This window comes from Hylobates moloch, unplaced genomic scaffold (assembly GCF_009828535.3).
Source record: "Hylobates moloch isolate HMO894 unplaced genomic scaffold, HMol_V3 SCAFFOLD_12, whole genome shotgun sequence".
Taxonomy (NCBI): Eukaryota; Metazoa; Chordata; class Mammalia; order Primates; family Hylobatidae; genus Hylobates; species Hylobates moloch.
The window spans coordinates 36,101,153-36,117,632 of NW_026652287.1; the positions used below are offsets into that span (position 1 = coordinate 36,101,153).

At 42.1% G+C, this 16,480-nt stretch overlaps 1 protein-coding gene across 5 annotated transcripts in view; it reads left to right on the forward strand.

Moving 5' to 3' along the window:
- The first annotated feature begins 1,244 nt into the window (after positions 1–1,244).
- SLC6A16 (solute carrier family 6 member 16) overlaps positions 1,245–16,480 on the forward strand; it is a 36,236-nt gene continuing 21,000 nt past the window's right edge. The window contains exons 1-6 of one of the 5 annotated variants that reach the window (XM_032169157.2): positions 1,245–1,409; positions 13,451–13,547; positions 14,706–15,182; positions 15,605–15,762; positions 15,948–16,074; positions 16,286–16,461. In XM_032169157.2, coding sequence (XP_032025048.1) covers positions 14,738–15,182; positions 15,605–15,762; positions 15,948–16,074; positions 16,286–16,461 — 906 coding nt within the window. In that variant the 5' untranslated portion in view covers positions 1,245–1,409; positions 13,451–13,547; positions 14,706–14,737. Of the gene's footprint in view, positions 1,521–13,450; positions 13,548–14,656; positions 15,183–15,604; positions 15,763–15,947; positions 16,075–16,285; positions 16,462–16,480 lie in introns of all 5 variants that reach the window. The other 4 variants (XM_058425582.1, XM_058425580.1, XM_058425579.1 and 1 more) reach the window with 4 other exon arrangements.

Genomic DNA, 16,480 nt, shown 5'->3' on the forward strand with positions numbered 1-16,480 from the left:
CTCCTGGGGGCTCTTGAAACACTTTTGTGGGTCCATGGGGTGAACATTTTTTCATAATACTACTAAGATATTATTTGCCTTTCACTCTCGTTTCCTCTTTGAATATAGTGATGTTTGCCAGAAGCTACAAGACATGAGCTATTTTGACACACTCAGTGCAGAAGCAGATACGAGAATTCAGCTGTCTTCTGTGAAGCCAGACATTAGAGAGATTTGCAAAAATGTAAAATGATGCCATTCTTCTCCCCAAAATTTCTTTCTTTCTTTTTTTTTTTTTTTTTTGAGATGGAGTCTTGCTCTGTTGTCCAGGCTGGAGTGCAGTGGCAAAATCTCGGCTCACTGCAACCTCTGCCTCCTGGGTTCCAACGATTCTCCTGCCTCAGGCTCCTGAGTAGCTGGGATTACAGGTGTGTGCCACCATGCCCGGCTAATTTTTTTTCTTTTACTTTTAGTACAGACGGGGTTTCATCATGTTGGCCAAGCTAGTCACGAACTCCTGACCTTGTGATCCACCCGCCTCGGCCTCCCAAAGTGCTGGGATTACAGGCATGAGCCACGGCGCCCAGCCCCAGATTTCTTTTGGAGTAGAAATTATAGTTATTTTAAATAAAAATGTTATTTTGACACATAATGAATTTTTAAACAACGACTATTTTAGAAATTTATTTTAATATTGATAGATACAACTCACACAAACATACAACCCATACAAATGTAACTCATAAATTGTTGGAGTCCTTAATAATTCTTAAGAGACCAGAAAGTATGAGAATGGATGACCTAAGTAAATAATTTGAGTTTTTTATTCTTGTCTGCATCCCTAGTAGGCTTCTGAGCTCTCTTAAGGCAACGTCCCTGTCTGCCTTGTTGGACGCATATTTAAGGTTTGGTTTCTAGTAGGCTATCTTTAAGTACATGTGAAAGGTTTGAAGGCTAGAAGGAATGAATGAGACGATTCTCCCACTTCCTACCCTCTTCTTCCTTACATGAAGTGGAAGCAAAGTGCATGCGCCAGAGAAGGGCCCTGTCTTAGAGCCCCGCCCGAAGCGTGCCGTCGTGGGTGTCGGGGATGGGATGGGGTGGGGTGGGGAAGGGAGCGGCGCGTGAGCAGTCAGAGGATGTGCACACGTGCGTGTGTGCGTGGAGATAGCAGGGAGTTGGGGAGGGCAGAGTGGCGAAAGTGTTTGCTACAGCTGTAGGGAAAAGAGCGAGGGGCGCGGCGGCGCATGTGCAGAGAATCCGCGGGAAAGGCCGCGCGCCCAGGCAGATGGAGGGGTGTCTCCCAAACCGATCTGTCGACGCCTGAAGGGGCCTGAGGAGATTGCTAGGCTTCTCAGCTGGGGCTTCTTCACCCTCATTTTTGTCCGACTGGCTGGACTGAAGAACCTGGCAGAAGCCTTGGGGATAGGGTGAGGGTCACTTGGCCCAGGGAGCCCTGAAATATTCCCAGATCTGGGGTGTGTGGGGCTGGGCGCCATTTTCGAGGCCCGGGCCCACTGGGCTCCACTGATGGGTGACAGGTAACTGGCTGGGAGCCTCCTGGTTGCCCTGGGCTCTGTGGAGCTGAGGGATCAAAGGGGTCCCTCCTTTACCCCCCACATAGGACACAGGAAACTGTCTTTGGCTCTCCTCACTCATCCAGTCCGAGTTTGAGCCAATTCCTTGACATGATTCGGCCATCAGTCTCTGCCTTTGGGGAAAGCCATCAGTGTCAAGTGCCAGAGTGGCAGAAACCCGGGTCTAGCCCCATCACTGGTCTGCTAGGGCAGTTATTTTCTGCTTTTTGCAGAAATGGGACACCAGCTCCTTATTTTCCTTTTCTGGAGGTTATAGTTCCAGGGAAGGAGGTAATGTGAGGGGAATGGGCATTTCTGGGGGATCCTGAGCACTCCCCACAGGGCATGAGCCTAGGAGTTGCGTGGGATGACGGTGTAGGGGCACCATGGAGGGTTGCACCCATATGGGAAGAGGAGTCCGGCTGGGGCTCAAGGGGCTTTATGGGTGTTGGAGGTGGCCAGTTGGCCAAAACTCAGTTCTCTCCCTTCCGTTAAGCTTGCTTTTAAGGACAACTATTCTAGAATGTGTTTAAGAAACATGACTCTATTATTTTTTATTTTTTAATTTTTTTTGAGATGGAGTCTCACTCTGTCACCCAGGCTGGAGTGCAGTGGCATGATCTCGGCTCACTGCAACCTCTGCCTCCCAGGTTCAAGCGATTCTCCTGCCTCAGCCTTCCGAGTAGCTGGGTCTATAGGTGTGCACCACCACCCCCAGCTAATTTTTTGTATTTTCAGTAGAGACGGGGTTTCACTGTGTTGGCCCGGCTGGTCTCGAGCTCCTGACCTCAGCTGATCCACCCGCCTCGGCCTCCTAAAGTGCTGAGATTACAGGTGTGAACCCCTGCACCCAGCCTATTATTATTAAGAGACAGGGTCTCTCTCTGTATCCCAGGCTGGAGTCCAGTGGCATGATCACCGCTCACTGCAGCCTCGAACTTCTGGGCTCAAGCAATCCTTCCACCTCAGCCTTTCAAAGAGCTGGGATTACAGGCTGAGCCACTGCAGGCTTGGTTCACGTTTTTTGGGTGTATACCCAGAAGTGGAATTGCTGGATCATATGGTAATTCTATTTTTAAGTTTTTGAGGAACCACCATAGTGTTTTCCATGGTGGTTGCACCATTTTACATTCTGACCAGCAAGGCTCAAGGATTCCAATTTCTCCACATCCTCACCAACACTTCTTATTTTCTGCCTTCTTATATTAGCCATCCTAATGGATGTGAGGTATCTCATTGTAGTTTTCATTTGCATTTCCTTAATGATTAGTGACGTTGAACATCTTTTCATGTACTTCTTGGAGACTGGTATATCTTCCTTGGAGAAATGTCTATGGAAATGTCTATTTAAGTCTTTTGCCCATTTTTGAATTGTGTTGTTTGTTTCTTTGTTGTTGAGTTTTACGAGTTCTCTATATATTCTGAATATTAATCTCTTATTATACATATGATTTGCAGATATTTCCTCCCATTCTGTGGGTTATCTTTTCACTCCTTTGATAGTGTCTCTTGATGCACAAATTTAAAACATTTTAATGAAATCCTGTTTGTCTGTTTCTTCTTTTGTTGCTTTTGCCTTTGGTGTCATATCCAAGAATTCATTGCAGATCCACTATCATGAAGCTTTTGTCGTATGTTTTATTCTAAGAATTTTATAATTTTAAGTGTTACATTTAGGTCTTTGATTTATTTTGCGTATTTGTATGTGGTGTCAGGTAAGAGTCCATCTTTACTCTTTTGCCTGTACATAATCCAGTTTTCCCAGCACCATTTGTTGAAAAGACTGTCCTTTACTCATTGAGTAGTCTTGGCACCCTTGTAAAAAATCATTTTTCCATACATTGTTTCTGGGCCCTCTATTCTGTTCCCTTGGTCTGTATCTTTCTTTATGCAAGTAACACACTATTTTTTATTACTATAGCTTTGTAATATGTTTTGAAATCAGGAAATGTGAGTACACCAGTGTTTTTCTTCTTTTTCAAGATTATTTTGGCTATTCAGGGTCCCTTGAGATTTCATGTTAGTTTTAGGACGTGTTTTTCTATTTCTGCAAAAAAAAAAAAAAAAAAAAGCTACTAAATCTGTGATTGCTTTGGGTAATACTGACATCTTAACAGTGTTAAGTCTTCCAACTCATGAACATGGGATATTTTTCCATTTATTTATGTCTCCTTTAATTGTTTTCAGCAATGTTTTGTAGTTTTCTTTGTACGTGTCTTTCACCTTCTTGGTTAATTCTTTTTTTTTTTTTTTTTTTTTTGAGATGGAGTTTCACTCTTATTTCCCAGGCTGGAGTGCAATGATGCAATCTTGGCTCACTGAAACCTCTGCCTCCCAGGTTCAAGTGATTCTCCTGCCTCAGCCTCCTGAGTAGCTAGGATTACAGGCATGTGCCACCATGCCTGGGTAACTCGGTAATAGAAACAGGGTTTCTCCATGTTGGTCAGGCTGGTCTCAAACTCCCGACCTCAGGTGATCTGCCCACCTTGGCCTCCCAAAGTGCTGGGATTACAGGCTTGAGCCACCACGCCCAGCCAAGTTAATTCTTAAGTATTTTATTCTTTCTGATGCTATTACAAATGGAATTGTTTTCATAATTTTCTTTTCAGATTGTTCATTGTTAGTGTATAAAAATGCAACTGAGTTTTGATTGTTGATTTTGTATCCTGCTACTTTGCTGAATTCATTTATTAGCTCAAAAATTTTTTTGGTGAAAATTTTAGGATTTTCTACGTATAAGATCATATAATCTTTCTAGTTTGGTTTCCTTTTATTTATTTATATTTTTGCCTAATTTCTCTGGCTAGGACTTCCAGTACTATGTTGAATAAAAGTGGCAAAATTAGGCATTCTACACTTGTTTCTAATCTTAGAGGAAAAGCTTGCAGTCTTTTATCATTAAGTATGACATTTGCTGTGAGTTTTTCGTATATGGCTATTATGTTGGGCTATTTTCCTTTTTTTTTTTTTTTTTTTTGCTGAGACATGGTGTCACTTTGTCACCCAGGCTGGAGTGCAGTGGTGTCATCATGGCTCACTGTAGCGTTGACCTCCTGGGCTGAAGTGATTTTCCCATCTTAGCCTCATGAGTAGCTAGGACTACAGAAGTACATCAACACACCCAGGTAATTTAATTTTTTTTTTTTTTTTTTTTTTTTTTTTTAGAAATGAGGTCTCATTATGTTGCCTGGGCTGTTTTTTTTTGTTGTTGTTGTTGTTGTTGTTTGTTTGTTTGTTGTTTGTTTTTGACATGGAGTCTTGCTCTGTCACCCAGGCTGGAGTGCAGTTGTATGATCTTGGCTCACTGCAACCTCTGACTCCCAGGTTCAAGCGATTCTCCAGCCTTAGCCTCCCAAGTAGCTGGGACTACAGGTGCACACCAGTACGTCTGACTAATTTTTGTATTTTTAGTAGAGATCGGGTTTCACCGTGTTGGCCAGGCTGGTCTTGAACTCCTGACCTCAGGTGATCCACCCCCCTTGGCCTCCCAAAGTGCTGGGATTACAGATGTGAGCCACTGCACCTGGCCCCAGGCTGGTCTTGAACTCCTGGGTTCAAGTGGTCATCAGGCCTCCCAAAGTGTTGGGATTACAGGAATGAGTCACCGTGCCCAGCCGTATTTTCCTTTAACTCCTAGATTGTTGAGTTTTTTTTTAATCATGAAAGGGTATTGAGTTTTGTCAAATGTTTTTTCTGCATCAGTTGAGAGGATCATTATTTTTCTTTCATTTTGTTAATGTGGTATATTATATTGATTGATTTTTGTATGCAGAACCATCCTTGCATTCCAGGAATAAATCCCACTTGGTCATGGTGTATAATCCTTTTAATATGCTGCTGAATTAGGTTTGGTAGAATTTTTTTGAGGATTTTTGCATCAAAGTTCATAATGAATATTGGTCTGTAGTGTTCTTTTCTTGTAATGTCTTTGTATGGCTCTGGTATTAGGGTAATGTTGGCCTTACAGGATGAATGAGGAAGTGTTCCCTCCACTCCAATTTTTTGGAAAAGTTTGAGAAGAATTGATATTAATTCATTAAAGGTTTAGTAGAATTCACCCATGAAGCCATCAGGTCCGAAGCTTTTCTTTGTTGAGAGATTTTTGATTACCAATTCAGTCTCCTTACTAGTTATAGATCTATTCAAATTTTCTGTTTGTGATTTAGTCTTAGTAGATTTTTTATTTCTAGGAATTTGTCCATTTAATCTAGGTTATCCAGTTTATTGGTGTACAGTTGTTCCTAGGTTCATAGTACCCTCTTATAATCCTTCGTATTTCTGTAGAATTGGTAATAATGTCCCCATTTTCATTTCTGATTTTAATCATTTGAGTCTTCTCTTTTTTTCTTAGTACATCTAGTTAAAGGTTCGTCAATTTTGTTGATATTTTTAAAGAAAGAACTTTTGGCTTCTCTATTGTTTTTCTATTCTCTATTCATCTCTGCTTTAATTTTTATTATTTTCTTCTGCTAGCTTTGGGTTTAGTTTGCTTTTCTAGTTTCTTAAGTTTTAGAGTTAGGTTATTGATTCAAGATCTGCTTTTTTTTTTTTTTTTTTTTTTTTTTTTAGATGGAGTCTTGCTCTGTTGCCCAGGCTGGAGTGCAGTGGCGTGATCTCGGCTCACTGCAACCTCCGCCTCCTAGGTTCAAGCGATTCTCCTGCCTCAGCCTCCTGAGTAGCTGGGATTACAGGCGCCCACCACCACGCCTGGCTAATTTTTGTATTTTAATAGAGATGGGGTTTCACTATGTAAGTCAAGCTGGTCTTGAACTCCTGACCTCAAATGATCCACCCACCTCGGCCTCCCAAAGTGCTGGGATTACAGGCATGAGCCACTGAGTCCGGCCTCTTGTTTTTTAATGTAACCATCGATAGTCGTAAATTTCCCCCTTGGCATTGCTTTTGTTGCCTCCCATAAATTTTAGTATGTGTGTTTTCGTTTTCATTTATCTGTAAGTATTTTCTAATTCCCCTTGTATTTTCTTCTTTGATCCATTGGTTGTTTAAGAGTGTGTTGTTTAATTTCCACAGATTTGTAAAATTTTCAGTTTTACTTTTGTTATTCATTTCTAACTTCATCCTATTGTGGCTGGAGAAGATATTTTGTATGATATTTGTCTTTCTAATTCTATTGAGAAAAAAAAGGAAATTTGTGGCCCACAACTTTGTGGTCTATCCTGGAAAATGTCCCATGTGCACTTGAGAAGAATGTGTATTCTGCTGCTGTTGGGTAGAGTGTTCTGAATATATCTGTTAGATCTAGTTGGTTTATTGTGTTAAGTCCTCTACTTCCTTGCTTATCTTCTGTCTGCTGGTTCTGTCCATTGTTTGTAGTGGGGTATTAAAGTCTCCAGTTATTATTGTAGAACTGTCCTTTTATCCTTTCAATTATGTGAGTCTTTTATTCATATATATATATATATACACACATATGAAGGAATTAGGGAGGAGTAAAGAAGAGTAGTTGGTCAACATACAGCAGGTTCATCTCGTTGTACAAATGTAAGTTTCTCAAGCTTCAGTTCTGTGGGCATCTGGCTTGTTGGAAAATTGGTCTGGTTTCATTTTCATATCCTCCCTTTATTTTGGACCTCCAGTTACACATTTTAGGCCATTTGATATTGTCTCACAGTCACTAATCCTCTGGTAATTGTTTTCAGTCTTTTTTTTTTCTTTGTGCTTCATTTTGGATTGTTTCTATTGCTATATCTTCAAGTTCACTGATTTATTAAAATCTGCCAGTAATCTTCAGGGAAATTTTCATTTCAGGTATTGTATCATCTCTAGAAGTTCTATTTGATTTTTAAAATATATCATGGCCAGGCGTGGAGGCTCATGCCTGTAATCCCAGCACTTTGGGAGGCCATGGTAGCCAGATCACATGAGGTCGGGAGTTCGAGACCAGCCTGGCCAACATGGCAAAACCCTGTCTCTACTAAAAATAAAAAAAAATAAAAAAAATTAGCCAGTTGTGGTGGTGCACACCTGTAATTCCAGCTACTCGGGAGGCTGAGGCAGGAGAATTGCTTGAAACATGGAGGCAGAGGCTACAGTGAGCTGAGATCAGTGTGGGCAACGGAGTGAGACTCTGTCTCAAAAAAGAAAATATCTATCTGTCTGTCTAGCTAGCTAGCTAGCTAGCTATCTTATATTCCTCATTCTGTTCATGTTTTCCTTTTAAGTCCTTGACCATATTAAGCATATTTGTAACAGCTATTTTAGTGTTAAGGTGTGTTAATTCCATTAGTCTATCATTTCTGTTTTTGTTTTCTGATTATGGGTCACTTTTCCTGCTTCTTTGCATATCTAGTAATTTTTGACTAGATGGTTGACATTATGAATTTTTTGTTGTTCAGTGCTAGGTTTGTCTGTATTATCTTAAGGAATGCTGGCCTTTGTTGTGACAGGCAGTTAAGTTACTTGAAGATCAGTTTTGGCTGTTTAAGGGTTGCTTTTAAGACTTTTTTTTTTTCAGGTCTAAAGTAGTCCTACTACTAGAACTAGAGCTAGTTTGTGCCACCTTGAATGTTCCAAGTATTCAGTAAAGTCTCTCCACACTGGCTGATGGAAACTTGAGTAATTCTTGTTCTTCTCCAAGTTCTAGGAATTGTTTTACCTGTAGTTCCCAGTAATTTTCTTTCCTTGGAATTTATTCTTTGCCTGTTCTTATGAGGTTTCATACTATACATGTGCAGATCGATATTTAGCTAATGGCTCAAAGGTGCTTTATCCAGATTCCCAGAGCTCTTTCTCTGTGGCTCCCTTCTGTTGAGTACTTAGCCCAGCTAATTCTAGTCACCTAAGCCTTCCTGAACTGACTTTTGCCTCCTTAAGTGCTGAGACTGCCAGACTCTGTTTGTATTCTTCCTCCTGTGCCAAAGTTTGGAAATCAGTAGCAGAAAAATGGGGCAATCATGCAATTAGTTACCTTGTTTTCTGGCCTTTTTTAAGAGATTGCAATGCTGTACTGCCTTTGTTTAATATGTGAAAATAGCTGTTTTAATTATTTGTACAGTTTTGTAGTGTTTTTGTGGAGATAAGTCCAGACACTGTTTTGCTTTCATGGTCAAAAGTGGAAATTTCTTCTCCCAACTTTTATCTGGATCCTGTATATCCTTCATCTCTATGTTTTCTTAAAATTATCTTTTAATTAATTAATTTTATTATTATTATTATTTTTGAGATAGGGTCTTACTCTCTTGCCCAAGCTGGAGTGCAGTGGTGTGATCTTGGCTCACTGCAACCTCCCACTGCTGGATTCAAGTGATTATCTCACCTCAGCCTTCCAAGTAGCTGGGGCTGCAGGCATGTCCCACCATGCCTGGCTAATTTTTGTATTTTTTGGTAGAGATGGGGTTTCACCATGTTGGCCAGGCTTGTCTTGAACTCCTGACCTCAAGTGATCCTCCCACCTCAGCTTCTCAAAGTGCTGGGATTACAGGCGTGAACCACTGCACCTGGCCTATTTTATTTTATTTTTTTAGGAAATGGGGTCCCACTCTGTTGCTCAGGCTGGAGTTCAGGGGTGTGATCATAACCCACTGCAACCTTGAACTCCTGGGCTCAAGCGATCCTCTCCACTTAGCCTCCCAAATAGCTGGGACCACCAGCGTGTGCCACTATGCCTGGCTAATTTTATTTTATTTTATTTTTCGGTAGAGATGGGTTTTCACTGCATTGTCAAGGCTTGCCTTGAACTCCTGGCCTCAAGTGATCTTCCTGCCTTGGCCTCCCAGAGTACTAGGATTACAGGCATGAGCCACTGTGTCTGGCCCATCCTTCATCATTCTTGTTTTTGTATTGCTCAATTTGGCTTTACTCACAGGAATTTCTCCTCATTGTGGCCTCTGGGATGGAAAAGATCCCTGGTTGGTTAATTTTAAGAGTTCATGGAATCTAGCCTGCCCTGGTCCCTTCAGTGTCTGTTGTTGACTCCATGCACTCAACTGGATTAGGCAAGACATCTTCTGGTTTTAGCTGCTGTTCTCTAATAGCCTTCCCATGATTTCTGGTGAGTACCTGTTTGTTTTGAGAGGTTGGTTTCCCTGCCCCCTATCCCCAGGTATGTCAGATGCTCTCTTGCTTCCTTTGTTTCCTCCCACACAGATGCTGATTCTATACAGATCTGTGGCTCTTGTGGTTTGTTCTCATAGACTTGTCTTTTGGGGTTTATCTTGATATTGTAAATATTATCCATGGATTTTGGACTTGCAATCTAGTAGAACTACTTGTTTTCATGTGGGTATTTGGGAAGATTTTAAAACAATGTTGCTGTTATTGCCATTACCTCCCCAGGATTTTACTCTATATTTAAAAAATTATTTTATAAGTGGCATTATTATTTTAAAATTTTATTTTCTAATTATGTATTGCAAGCATAGACATATAATTAATTTTCATTTATTGCTGTTTGCATCCAACAATCTTGCTAAATTATCTTATTAATTTAAATAATTTATCTGTAGTATTTTGGATCCTCCACATAGATATATCATCTTTGAATAGTGAGTTTTGTTTAATCTTTGTCTTTCATTCCCCTTGCTTTACTGTGCTGTCTAAAATATTTAATGCAATGGGAAGGAAGTGCTGATAGCTGATTTCATTGATCTTGATTTCAAAAGGAAAGCTTTCTTCATTTCATTATTAAATATGTGGCTATGTTTAAGCATATGTTCACTATTAAGTATGATCTTTTTTTTTTTGAGAGACACCATTTATTAGGTTAGGGAAATTATTCCTGGTTTGCTAAAAGTTTTTCTCTTTAAATCATTATTGTATGTTGCACTTTATGAAATGTTTTTCCTATATCTCTTGAGATGATAATATTTTTCTTCTTTATTATATCAATGTGACTAATTATATTGATTTTCTTTAGTGGTATGCTTTGAATCATTTCTACTAAGAGATTTTTGCTTTGTAGTTACCACGAAGCTTACATAAAACATCTCCTGCCTCAGCCTCCCAAAGGGCTAGGATTACAGGCATGAGCCACCATGACCAGCCCCAAAGGCTGGATTTTTGTACCTAATTTTTTTTTCAGCCTTTTCTCCCCTGCATGATTTCCTGCTTCTCTCTTAATGTTACGGAAGCATCGTTTGTCTCAGGGAGATGCCCATCAACCCACCAATAACTCCAATAAATCCAGTAACAGAGGAGTGGCCCACCTGCTATTGCATTCTCTGGCATAGAGCTTCTGGAAGCCCTTGGTTCACTGGAGCAGAAGGTCTTTGGCAAGTGATTGTTTTTATTTCCCACAAGTTGCTGGGAAAGTATGTACTTACTTCCTGAAACATTGAACCACTTCACCAGGAAAAAGAGATGTGAACTGACTCCTCAGTGATTACAGTTTGGTCCTGTTTCTTGTTTATGTAGCAGAAGTTTCTCTGTTTTTGACATGAGGATGGAACCTATTTTTCAGAAATGGTGCAGATATCCCCATGTTTATAATATTTTAAAATCATTTGTTTTTTCTTTTTTTGTTGGGTAGGGGAGATTGTGGGTAAGTTTGGAGATCGGTGTTCATGTGGCTATCTTTCTTAGAAGAAACTTCCTTTTGTTTTGATGGTGAATTGTAGGAGTGGCAGGTGCTTGGAAGTTTAAAAAATTTAACAAAATTTTGACATAATTTCAGACTTACAAGACTTCCGTCTTTCCTTGTCTTCATTGACTGTGATATTTTTACTGAGCACAGGCCAGCTATTTTACAGAATGTACTTCAATTTAGATGTGTCTTCTCATGTTTCCTCATGATTGGAGTTTTGTTACATGTTTTTGGCAGGAATCCCACAGAAACGATGTTGTGCTCTTAATGCATTGTATCAGGAGTTATATCAGTTGACTATTATTGGTTAAGGTAGTGTGTAATACTCTAAAGATACTATTTTCTTGGGTTTTTTTGGGGGAATATCTTGTGGAGAGATACAGTAATACTATGCAATTATCCTGTCCCCATCAAATTTTCATCATCTTGTGTTAGCAACCATTGATGATTCTTGCTTGAGTCAGTTATTACTCTGGTAGTTTCCAAACAATGATTTGTTAAAAAGACATCTTTATTGAGGTATGACTGACAAGTAAAAAACTGTACATATTTAATGTGTACAACTTGATTAGTTTGTGATAAGCAATGACCTTCTAATTCATCGTTCCTTGTACATTTATTAGTTTGTATTCTATTATAAGGAAGAGGTTTTCCTTTTCCTGAGTTGTATCCCTGTGGATTCATAGATTCTTGTTTTAGTCTGTTGGTTCTCATCTGTTACTATTATTTATTTGGATGTTCTGATTTGTCCAGATTTGGCTGATGAGAGCTTCTTCAATTGGATTTCTTTGTCCATTATGATCTTTTTATTTTCACTTATCAATACATATTTTTTCTTGATTATGATTATGATTATTTACTTATTTTTTTGAGACAGAGTCTCGCTCTGTCACCCAGGCTGGAGTGCAGTGGCGCGATCTCAGCTCGCTGCAAACTCTGCCTCCCAGGTTCACGCCATTCTCCTGTCTCAGCCTCCTGAGTAGCTGGGACTACAGGCGCCCGCCACCACGCCTGGCTAATTTTTTGTACTTTTAGTAGAGACGGGGTTTCACCGTGTTAGCCAGGATGGTCTCAATCTCCTGACCTCGTGATCCGCCCACCTCGCCCTCCCAAAGTGCTGGGATTACAGGCATGAGCCACCACGCCTGGCTGATCATTATTATTATTTTTTTGAGACAGAGTCTTACTCTGTCACCTAGGCTGGAGTACAGTGGTACGATCTTGGCTCACTGCAACCTCTGCCTCCCGATTCAAGTGATTCTCCTAAGTCAGCCTCCCTAGTAACTAGGATTACAGGTGCCTGCCACCATGTCCGGCTATTTTTTTTTTTTTTTTTGTATTTTTAGTAGAGATAGGGTTTTGCCATATTGGCCAGGCTGGTCTCAAACTCCTGACCTCAAGCAATGCGCCTGCCTTGGCCTCCCAAAGTACTGGGATTACAGGCATGAATCACCATGCCTGACCATATTTTTCTTGATAATTAAAGTAATACAGGTGAGTGGGGAATGGTGGCTTGTGCCTGTAATGCCACCTACTCTGGAGGCTGAGGCAGGAGACTCACTTGAGTACAGGAGTTCGAGGCCAGCCCGAGCAACATAGTGAGACTCCCATCTTGAAAAAAACTTTTAAAAATTAGCTGAGTATGGTGGCACATGCCTATAGTCCTAGGTACTTTGGAGGATAAGGTGAGAGGATCCTTTGAATCCAGGAGTTCAAGGTTGCAGTGAACTATGGATCATGCCACTGCATTCCGGCCTGGGTGACAGAATGAGAGCCTGTGTCTGAAAAAAAAAGTAATACAAGATTTTAAAAAATTTAATGTAAAAGCAAGGATAAGGATATGAACATATTTGTAGTCTTATCATCTTTTTTTTTTTTTTTTTTCGAGACAGGGTTGCCCAGGCTGGAATGCAGTGGTGCGATCTCGGCTCATTACAACCTCCGCCTCCTGTGTTCAAATGATCCTCCCACCTCAGCCTCCTTAGTAGCTAGGATTATAGCCATGAGCCACTGCACCCGGCCTGATCATCTTCTATATATTGATGTATTTCCTTTCAGGCTTTCGTTGCATTTTTAAATGTAGTAGAGATAGAACTAAAGATAGAAATTTGTATCTTAGTTTTATGTTTTTAACCTGTAATTTAATTACAAGCATTTTCTTGAGTAACAAAGAGCTCTTTGGAAGCCGTGTCTCATAAGCAGTTATCCATGTCACCCAAATGTGCCAGTGCTTCCTTGAGGCCCACCTACTGCCTCTGCTTTTGGAAAGCACGCTCCTTCCCCCACTGAAAGAAAACTCCAGTTTCCCCTCTCTCTTCCTCTCTTTCATGTAACTTTTTTTTTGTTTTTTCAGCACACTCCTTGCCCGTTCTCTTGTATTTGAGGAGCCAACAGAAGTTCAGAGTGGCGGGAACTTGGAGACTAAGGAGGAGAATAGCCCTAGATGTGAGGTAGAACACCATCCTTTTGCTGGAGATAGAGCAGTAGGCAGAGATGGACAATGAATAAATTAACAATCAATAGATAATAAAGTCAGGAGATGAGAAATGCTGTGAAGTAAAGAGAGTTGCGGGTAGGTAGCTGCTATTTTAGATAGGTGGACAGGGAAGGCATCTCTGGTGAGGCTATATTTGAGCAGAGATCTGAGTGTTTTACAGATTAGAAAGCTCAGAAAGGTAAAGTAACTTTTCTAAGGTTACAAGGCAGATTTAGTATTAAATTAGTTTAATTTAGTTTAGTTAGTTTAGTTTAGTTTAGTTTTGTTTTGTTTTTAAATTCAGAAGCCCTCTGTAAATAGTACTTCAGTGTTCTTAGAAATCCTTTTATTTCAGGCTGGGTGCAGTGGCTCACACCTGTAATTCCAGCACTTTGGGAGGCTGAGGGGGGGCAGATCACTTGAGGTCAGGAGTTCAAGACCAACCTGGCTCTACTAAAAATACAAAAATTAGTCAGATGTGGTAGTGGGCACCTGTAATCCCAGCTACTTGGGAGGCTGAGGCAGGAGAATCGCTTGAACCCGGTAGGTGGAAAAAAAAAAAGAAATCCTTTGATTGCAGGGATTCCTGACTTTTGGGTGTATCTGTCTCTATCCCTATCCTGTGCAAGAAAACATTTCTTTTTTTTTTCTTTTTTTTTTTTGAGATGGAGTCTCACTCTGTCTCCCAAGCTGGAGTGCAGTGGCCTGATCTCAGCTCACTGCAACCTACGCCCCCTGGGTTCAAGCGATTCTCCTGCCTCAGCCTCCTGAGTAGCTGGGATTACAGGTGCCCGCCACTATACACAGCTAATTTTTGTATTTTTAGTAGAGACAGGGTTTCACCATGTTGGCCAGGCTGGTCTCGAACTCCTGACCTCAGGTGATCCATCTTCCTTGGCCTCCCCAAGTGCTGGGATTATAGGCGTGAGCCACCACGTGAAAACATTTCTAAGAAGTGAAACTTATGCAAGAGATTTTTTTGTGCTTTGAATGTCAGTGGTGGTATAAAGTTTGCTTTAAGGAGATGCTGAGGATTGTTTTGTAGCTCAGTAGTTACTTGACTCTAAAATCTAAAATCTACAGATTTTGGTGTCCTTCAGGTCTCCTCAGGAAGATGAACCCTCCCTTGCAGAAGCTGGAGCTGCCCCAGAGAGCCTGTCTGGGATGAAGACAGAGACCCAGCCTTCGACATCCTCGCTGGCAGACACCTCATGGTCTGGCACGGTGATTTTTGACAGTGTCCCAGGAAGTCAAACGTTGGAAGACAAGGGTCCATTGACCTGGTCTGCAACATCTTGGACCTCGGAGGCCCAAGTTTCAGCAGCCCGGGTTGCAGAGGCTCAGGCCCGGGAGGCCCATGCTTTCGAGGCTCAGGCCAGGACCAGTCAGCCCAAGCAAATTTCTGTATTGGAGGCGTCAGCTGCCTCAGCCCTGAACCAGAAACCCACATATGAGAAGGTGCAGATGACAGAGAAGAAAGAGAGTGAGGTCCTCCTTGCCCGTCCGTTCTGGTCCAGCAAAACTGAGTACATTCTGGCTCAGGTGGGCTTCTCTATGAAGCCATCTTGTCTCTGGCGCTTTGCCTACCTGTGGCTTAACAGTGGAGGCTGTAAGTCTGGGGACCAGGAAACCTGGGTCCACAAGGGGCAATCAGTACAGAGTCCTGTCCAGGCTTTAACCATGAATGTTTCTGAGATATGTAGAGACTAAAGACCTGGTGCTCTGTGCAGGATAGGAGCCAGGTCCCTGGACACTTAGGATCATGAGAGGTTCAGGGCATCTGAACGTGGGGATGGCAAAGCTGGAGGCCTGGGTCCAAGATGGGCTGGAAACTAGGTACTTGGGTCTTCCAGGAATTGGGGGCCAGAGGACTGGACACTTGGGACCGTGAGGGATGTAGACGTGGGTGAGCCCTGATGCCTGTGGCCCTGGAGGAGGTCGCTGGTAGGGAGAATGTTTTTCTGGGCTCCTGGAGTCCAGGCACAGAAAGGCCACATGGTTCTCAGAGTCCCTCCTGAATCCTCTTCACAGGCAGTTTCGCCGCCATCTACATCTTCATGCTGTTCCTGGTCGGGGTTCCTCTTCTCTTCCTGGAGATGGCAGCCGGTCAGAGCATGCGTCAGGGTGGCATGGGTGTATGGAAGATCATTGCCCCCTGGATTGGTGGTGTGGGGTATTCTAGCTTCATGGTGAGGAGCCCATGGCTGCCCAGGCCTGACTTTTACACCCCACCCCCATCCCAACCCTCCTCCTGAAATGCGCACTATGAATACTCCATGGGTCAGATTCCTTTGGTTCCCTGGTCCTCTGTCAAATCCCCTCCCTTTTCCTGTCCCTGCTCTTCCTCCCCAGCCATACCCTCCTTGGCCCCCAGGTGTGCTTCATCCTCGGCCTGTACTTCAATGTGGTCAATTCCTGGATCATCTTCTACATGAGCCAGTCCTTCCAGTTTCCCGTTCCATGGGAGAAATGTCCCTTAACGATGAACTCTAGTGGCTTTGGTGAGGAGGAAGTGAAAGAATAGAAGAAGAGAAAATGAAGAAATAGAAGTAGAAGGGAATTTGGAAGAGGAGAGAGTGGGGAGGGACAAGGAAGAGGAAGAAGAAGGAAAAAGAAATGGGAGAGGGAAAGAGAAAAGGGAGGTGGGGGAGGGGATAAGGAAGAAGAGGGGTACCTTGTCTAGCAGGCATGTCTAAAGCCAGGTCCCCCCAGATCCTGAATGTGAACGGACAACACCCTCCGTATACTTCTGGTACCGGCAGGCCTTGAAGGCCTCAGACAGAATCGAGGATGGTGGGTCACCAGTCTACAGTCTGGTCCTGCCCTTCTTTCTTTGCTGGTGTCTTGTTGGTGCTTTCATGATCAATGGGCTTAAGTCCACCGGGAAGGTGAGCCACCAGTATTGGA